The following is an 8,080-nucleotide window of genomic DNA, read 5'->3' on the forward strand; positions in this document are numbered from 1 at the left end:
CAATCAAGGTGAGGAACAGTTGCAGAATAAATACAACACAATGGCAACTGTAAAATAGAAAAGTATGAAGTCCTGGTGTGACCACTGAAGAGAAGATCACTGAGGAAAATCAGGAATTGAATATTCACTGGGTCTTCTATGATGTTATACAAGAATTTGCAGTGCAATGTCATGCTATAAATGAGATAGGCCTAATTACAATTAAATACATGATAGAGTATATGATTTCAGCTGACCCTGCATGTGCATGAGAATAAACTTAGAGATGATAGAGGGTTTGACCATTTTGGTGATCTCATTTGTGTGAACTGGCCCTTTAGATTCGCAAAGACTGTGAAATCAGGACTAATAAGGTGAGTATGAGTTTTAAATGTACTTACAATAATCAACGACCACCCACCTCCTTTATAATAAAAGGAGGGGGGGTCACTTTGCAGTGAACTACTTCTGTCACATCTGCTCGGCTCTCTTTCAGTCTGCTGGTGATCAGACTATTTGTTTAGGGGTCTTTGACAAGGCAAAAAAAAAAAAAGTGTGGGAACCCCCTACAGCTTTTTGCATAAAATACCAATCTTGAAGACGCAGAGGGTTAATTTCAAGCCCCCACCACCACCACCCACATCTCCAATTTGAAAGCCGCCTCTCTACCGGGAGAGGAAGGCTCTTTTTCGGTCAGATGGCGTGCTGCAGTCCGCCCCCGTCATTCTCCAGCCCACACAGACAGGGCAGCCAGCAACCAATACGGTGCGCCGGAGGAGGATTTCTGCCAGTGATTTCAGACGAGCTACGATACGCAAAAGGGATTTACTACGCCACTCTGAGCCGGGGAAGCTTTCGGCAATAGGTACCAGGGTAAGAAACGTATATGATTACAACTACGATGTGTTTTTTTGCTGGGGTTTTCTGCCACATCTGGCTCAGGATCACTTGTCTCCATTCGATGTTTATATCTGACAAACAGTCAATAATTACCAAAGTGTTTCTACGGTAGTCTAGTGTGAATGCAACGTGCTGTTTACTCTTTGTCCAACCGAAATTAGTTTTTATTTGTCTATCAGTTTCACCCCGCGAGTACCGACTTGAAAGCTGGGACATCGCGTGGTTGGAGAGACGCCTTTAGTCATTACGCAGGTCTCCTCTCTGCACATCCGTCTACCTGACCTGGAAAAGGTAAGACAGCATTTTGTATAGTTATCCGTTTAATTAATGATGTATTTAATGGAAAGAATGATTAAAAAATGATAAATAGTTCGTGTATAAAGAACTTTCTGTTTAGAAGTGTGTTAAACTTCCTTTGTTCATCATTGAATATATTATTGCCTTGTCCGTATAGAAGAACATTGAGCTGGTTGAGATATCTGCTTGTTGTCTAGACTTCAAATTCTTCCCCTAGACCAATAACTGTAAAGAATTCCCCCAGCTGCTTGTTCATATGTTTCCTTTCTCCTAACTAAACTTTCCAGAGCTGTGCCATGTCTTTGCCACGCACACTTGGGGAGCTGCAGCTCTATCGGGTGCTGCAGAGAGCCAACCTGCTGGCCTATTATGAAACCTTCATCCAGCAGGGTGGTGACGATGTGCAGCAGCTCTGCGAGGCGGCTGAGGAGGAGTTCCTGGAGATCATGGCACTAGTTGGCATGGCCACCAAGCCACTGCATGTGCGTAGGCTGCAAAAGGCTCTCCGAGACTGGGCAGCCAACCCTGCCCTTTTCAGCCAGCCCGTCTCTAATGTCCCTCTGGGGGGCATCCCGCTGTTCAAAGTTGATGGGACAGGAAGTGGACCTGCAGGCGGGCCCAGGAAGTCTGTGAGCAATGGGCAGCCGGGGTCTCCGTGTGAGAGGGAGGACAGGGCGTGCCTTACTCCGATGCATAGTGGAAGCCCCAGAAGCCCCTGCTCCCAGGCCTCCCCACAGCCACCAGACACACACTACAGAGAAAAACTGTCCCCAATGGACCCACACTGGCTCAGCCCAGACCCTGATGGGAACTGCAGTTTGGCTTCTGCATCTGGAATTGAGGAGGAGCCATCCAGCCCACAGTGTCCTCTTGGTCCCTCCACATCTCCGAGCCCCTCTGCTTCCTTCACCCCTGCGGCTCTGTCAGCCTGGCCTGGAGGACAGCTGGACGGGGAGACGGCAAGGGCAGTGGTGGAAAGTGTGGATAGGCTCCTCAGGACCCTGCCCAGGTCTGATCCAACAGAGGTGAAGACTCTGCTCAGGATGAACAAGAAGATGGCAAAGACTGTGGGCCATATCTTCAAAATGAGCCCCCAGGATGTGAACAAAGAAGAGGAGATCAGGAAGTACAGTCTCATCTACGGGCGCTTTGACTCCAAGAGGAGAGAGGGGAAGCAGCTCACACATCATGAGGTAAAACCACCAAAGACAAGAAGAAGAAAAATATGTCTCATATTATGTTTACCAGAGGGTTAGCTTTAATCGGGCATAAGTAAACATTAGAAATAAAAATGTGCTGTTTGATTTTGTCATTATGTAATATTCACAATGTCTGTCCCTCCTTCACTCAGTGCTTTTCCTCCTCAGCTGATCATCAATGAAGCTGCAGCCCAGTTCTGTATGCGCGACAATGCCCTTCTGCTAAGACGGGTGGAGCTCTTTTCTTTGGCTCGGCAGGTGGCGAGAAAATGTGCCTATACCTCCACGCTCAAGCATGCAAGGTAAGGGCGCTGTAAAGAAGAGTCATCAGAAACCAGCACCTGCTGTGTCTTTATTCGTACTACACAAATGTATCTATGGAGGATCAGCATGCTACAACAATTGTTAAATAAATGCAAAAAAATCATAGTTCATTCTGTTTAGCAGACTCTACATGTGTTTTTTATGAGTCATCTCTCCAACACTTCATTCATTTTCTCTGTGAGCCAGGTTCACATCACAGTGGAAATCAAACTCCAACCTTTGCAGCTTTAGTATAATTAGCAAACATAAGACTCACACAACACAAATCCCCTTAGTGTTAGAAAACTTGCTTGAAACATGTTCACAGCATCAGTATTAAAGTTAATGCCAACGCCACATGCTCGGTCTGATCAAAAGTCTCCTGTGATGAGTTTTAACAAGAAGATAAACACCATGGTTAAAGTGTTAACTCACATTGTCAAAGTTATTCTAAATTATCTGTCCTAATGATTCATGCCAGACACATTTTTTAAGACATATGTGATGTTCCAGGTCCTTTTACATTTTGAATGGTTTTACTGTTTTCTTCCTGTAGGACAAATGCAGATGAGAACAGCGTCCTGTCCCTGAAGAGAGCGAGGCATGAGGTGAGTTTCTCCAGCAGCACTCAGTGTGACTTCTAATTGATGATCATGTCATTGTAACACATGACCCTGTGTGGAAACGAAACCAAAGTTCAGGTCAGTTGTCAGTGATGTGAAGTGGTTCATCAGCACTCAAATGACAGTGATGTATTTTAGGTTATTGTGCCTGAGAGCGTATCATCTCTTCTTGGAGTGGAGGGCTCAGAGGGCATGACCCAGAGGGCAGACGATGACAGCTTATCCACAGAAAGCCTCGACAGTGTGTCTCATGGTAAACACTTCAGATCTTTCTCCTACATGTTGCTATAAGACCTCAGGATTTATAAAGCTGCTGTTTAGATCCAGGCTTGTGTGTCCATTTCAGACATCGGCTCGCAGTGCAACCAGTCTCCGTCCCCTCGTCCACACACCGACACCTCTAACCCTGCCAACTGGAGCCGCCACCTCATACAGCAAACACTAATGGACGAAGGGCTGCGATTGGCTCGGTTGGTATCACATGATCGGGCTGGCAAGCTCAGCCTTGGATCAGAAGGAACTCACTCTACAGGTGACTTTTCCAATAATGACCTAATAAGATGTTCTTAATAATGGGCACAGAATAAAAGTCTGTTTTGAAATGGTGCAGAACTTTGTTTGGGTCAAAGGAATACGTCAGCATGTATTTATTTATTTATTTGGAGATGCACTTATTTCAATAAGAGCTCTAAGTTTCATTTGTAAACATGAGACCAGCAACTACTTAGCTTAGCATAGCACAGCAACTGGAAACGGCTGGTGTGGCTAGTGCAATTGTTCGAGAATCCTCCCATAAACACCTCTAAACTCACAAATGGAGTGTTTACATCTTAATGTTTGTTGTGAACTAAAAATAAAGTAAGAAAAATACCGTTTTTGTTATTTCACAAGGGTTGTGTGCTGGACTTTTTTTCTGTCTGGAGGCAGTCTTACACTCTTGTGAATGTTAAATATATCACAGATATAAAACAAACATGATTTAATATGTTAATCAGTGGGCTTTAGATATGCTGGTGTTTCAGTTTGGTTTATTTTAGACTCAACTACACTAGCTGTTTCCTTCTGCTTCCAGTGTTTGTGCTAAGCTAAGCTAATCTAAGCAGATTCTGACATTAGACTATTTTCACAATGAAGCATTAGCGTGGTGTCGATCTTCTCGCCTTACACTCAGCAACAAAGAAAACATTGTATTTCCCCTGTTAAGATTGTTCTTAAAATTTGAATATCAGATGTGTAATTAAAAGAGATGAAGTTGATGTTGGGGTTGATTACAATTTACAGACAGAGGCTTCCTTACCTCTTCTTACAATGAATATTTCATAGCTCTTGAGCTTGAACTCTAGTGAGTCAGACTCGGTGACGCCTCCCACCATGCACAGCTGAACTTCACCAGACAGCAAATTAGAGAGGAGAGAAGTTAGGAGGGGAAACAGAAGGAGATGGAGAGCAATATAAAGAGAGGAAAAAAAAAAAAGTGAGAGAGGGAGGGTTTGGGGGGGGTCACTCTGTTATAGCACTTCCTCAATACCCTGTTACAGTAGCATTTTTAAGGATGCATCACAGCTTCTCACAAGAAGGAACAAAAAAAAAAGAAGCAAGTTAGTCGTTCTGGGCTGTGATAGCCAGCCGAAGAGATGAAGCGAGAAGGAAGCCAGCAAAGACATGAGGGGGCGGGGAGGGAGGAGAAGGGGGGGGCATAGGAAGTTCTCTGTGGGCGGCAGAATCGGAGCCCCCCCTCTCAGCTACAACTGACGTCAGAGTGTGTTAGGTGCGTGGGCTGAAGGGCGGGATGGATGGGGCGTGGGGGCGAGGGAGTGGGAGGTAATTGGAGGGGCGTTGCATTGACTCACCAAGCGACAGTGTACAAAAATAAAACCTGTGGGCAGGGAAATGGCACAGTCTTTTTCATACATCTTCTCCCTCCACCGAAAGGACTGCGGAAACAACAAAAAATGACATATGTTTCATCTCTGACGTTGATCTCCCTCACTTTGTTTTTTTCTCTCTTTCTCTCCAACTCAACCAAGTTTCCCTCGTCTGTGTCTCTCATTAATCTGAACTTTCTCACACTTCCTGTCAACGTCAGAGTTTTCTGCAGTAACTTATATTTCTCATCCTCCCTCAGTGGTTATTCAAATCAGAGAGTCATTTCTCCCAACATCAGGATCATACAGTAAAAAACCTCAATCTGATAAATGTATGTACATGCGTTTCTCTCCGTATATGTGACTGAATATGTGCTGATGAATCACAAAGTCTTTAGGAGTAATTATATCACATCATGCCAATGTTTAAACACATGGAATCTAAGGGCTTGATAATGAGCAAATAAAAGAATGATCAGTCAATAAATCTTTGTCACTCAGGTACTTTTTTCATTACAATGATATTTATATTCTGTCTTGCAAGCTAATGAATCCTCATCAGAGGTTTTTGGTGAAGTAAAGATACACAATGAACATCGATTTTTGCTTGATTTATTTTTGTGTCTTGTTCACTGGTTTGTTGACTCAATCACACGCTCAATTAAATGTGTAATACTGGACACTGTCTGTTATAAACAGCTTGGGTTGGTCATGATGATTTCACTCCATGTGGGAGAGTTTCTTGCTGAATTCCCCAAACTGTTATTCAAACGTCTGAAAATGCATCTTGGTTACTGTGATTCTTGACTCATATTTTTCCTTAAAGTTGCAACATCTGAATTAAAAGCAACAGGTTTAAATTAAAACATGTTATCTGACTTTAATTTTCCAGTTGACTGAAAGCTCACAGTAGATATTTGGATGTTAGAGACATCAAAGCTGTAAGGCATTCATTACCAAAAACTTGCTTTAGGTTGAAACTCTTTCCCTACTTGTTATTTAGCTAGTATTTGTCCTCAAAGTGACTCATGAAATTATCCGCATATCATCCCTAAAATGTTTCCTCTCTCTTGCAGACATTGACGTTAAAGTGGAGAGGCGGAGCTCGATATCGGCGTGCAGGAGCAGTAGCCCCTGCATCATCAAAGATGACTCTAATCATCGAGGGAAATGAAAACAGAAAAGTTGTTCTCAATCCTGCCACTGAACTCCTCTTAGAGCCTGAGCAGGTTTTTTCCATGTGCACCTGTATCACTCAAATCTGATGTTAAGAGGACTTTTATTGACTTCTAAATCAATACAGTAAATGTCAAAAAAGACCAACAACCGGTATCATAAACCCTCAGCAACTACTGATCTGGTTTGACTTTAAATCCAGTGAACATGTAGTGGGCCCTTTTTGTTAGGGTTCTTTTAGAATACATAGACTACATGTTCCAGAAGTCTGTAGAAAAATAAACTACTTTTAGCCTGAAAAATATTAAATTTCTGTCCACATAAGCAACTTTTTTGTGCAAAATGTTCAGCATTGAACCTACCACCTGTTTCAGATAAATTTGACTCTACACAGCTGCAGCAGGGGGCACTGCAACTTTGGAAATCAGCCCTCCTCATTCACTCCACTAACTTATTGGAGTTAGGTAAAAGGATTTTTTTTTTTTTTTTTTGGATAATTTTTTCTACTTTTCCAGGAACTGACCATCTAAAGACACTTCATAACATCCTTAGCAGCTCCTCACCCTCAGGAAACAAATGGATGAACTGATGTAATGTTAGAAGTGGTAGATATCCTCAAAGAATCAAAGCTTAAGAAAACTAAAGTCCATGTAGGCGTATTAGGAAAGAAGATTTGGAGAGACATGCTGAGGTTTATGAGACATAAAGCCATGGGACCTCTTCATTCACTCCCTCACAGCTTTCTGTGATCATACTTTTTCACAAGCGGCTGATGTGGCGTCTGTCAGCAATGAGGCTTTACATTTTCTTTCATTATGTGAAAATGTGCTCGGAACACCTTTTTTGATTCTCAGCAGCATGAAATAAGTAAAAACTGATGCTTGATGGAAGTTTATTTCTTAGTTGTCTACTGCAACAGTGAGGTCAGGTTTCAAGTTAGGCTGCAGTGTCTTGCTCATTGAAACTTTGGTTAGCATTTCAGCGAATTGCATTCAAAATTTCATGAATAAATACATTTACCCAAGGACTTTCAGAAGAATTTAAAATTTAAATGCTACTTTATTGAAACTCTGCAGAGGCTTAGGATTCTGTGAGCTACTGGGATGACTTTCTTAGTCTTTAATAACATCTCACAATTTTTCTGACCTGAAGGAAATTAGAAGGACTAATCATTCTGTACTTTCTAAATTTAAGAAATAAAAATCACACGCAGGGGTTTACACTAAGACTCTCAAGGTGCTTGACTCTGGATTCAGCAGCTCTTACAATTTACATCAGTGGCGCAGTGCAAAAGTGTAGTCAGAATTTGTTGTATGACTGATTTCATGTAGATAATGGTTAAAAATGTGACTATTTTTTGTAAACCTAACAAGTATTTCAGTGAGGTAGCTTGCTGTGCATCACTCACAACTGCCTGTCTCTAGAGCATTAGTAACATACTCAGTTTTAATATGTTGCATAACAGATTATTTATTTTGTTACATCTCAATAAATGTTATTTTATTTCTTAAAGCCAAAGTGTGTTGCATTTTTTTTTCTCCCCAAAGAGTATCAAGTACAGTACAAAAGTCATCTTTTCTTGGCAGTTCTTGGATGTGTGGAAGAGGATGCTGGAGCTGCGTCACACAGCCAGCAACACCTCTGCTGTCATCTTGTTTGTAGCACTGACGTTTCACACCGGGCCTCAAATCAGGCATGACTCATCTATACAAGTAGTGTCATCAGCACTGATCCACAC

The 8,080-nt window shown here is 42.3% G+C and overlaps 1 protein-coding gene across 1 annotated transcript; it reads left to right on the top strand.

The window, feature by feature from the left end:
• Window positions 1-467: 467 nt before the first annotated feature.
• On the top strand, window positions 468-7,854 carry nab2 (NGFI-A binding protein 2 (EGR1 binding protein 2)). Its single transcript, XM_034679820.1, has 8 exons — window positions 468-852; window positions 1,059-1,170; window positions 1,464-2,369; window positions 2,544-2,677; window positions 3,235-3,286; window positions 3,440-3,554; window positions 3,648-3,833; window positions 6,243-7,854. Exons 3-8 carry the CDS (start codon window positions 1,473-1,475, stop codon window positions 6,338-6,340), a joined length of 1,482 nt encoding a protein of 493 aa, XP_034535711.1. The 5' UTR covers window positions 468-852; window positions 1,059-1,170; window positions 1,464-1,472; the 3' UTR covers window positions 6,341-7,854.
• The last annotated feature ends 226 nt before the right edge of the window (window positions 7,855-8,080 follow it).

Source organism: Notolabrus celidotus, chromosome 1, assembly GCF_009762535.1.
Source record: "Notolabrus celidotus isolate fNotCel1 chromosome 1, fNotCel1.pri, whole genome shotgun sequence".
Classification (NCBI taxonomy): Eukaryota; Metazoa; Chordata; class Actinopteri; order Labriformes; family Labridae; genus Notolabrus; species Notolabrus celidotus.

Bases quoted from the DNA above. Each gene is read 5' to 3' on its own strand.
- nab2 (XM_034679820.1), top strand. From the start codon at position 1,473: ATGTCTTTGCCACGCACACTTGGGGAGCTGCAGCTCTATCGGGTGCTG. The intron at 3,287-3,439 runs GTGAGTTTCTCC...GATGTATTTTAG, and splicing joins TGAAGAGAGCGAGGCATGAG to GTTATTGTGCCTGAGAGCGT. The intron at 3,834-6,242 runs GTGACTTTTCCA...TCTCTCTTGCAG, and splicing joins AGAAGGAACTCACTCTACAG to ACATTGACGTTAAAGTGGAG.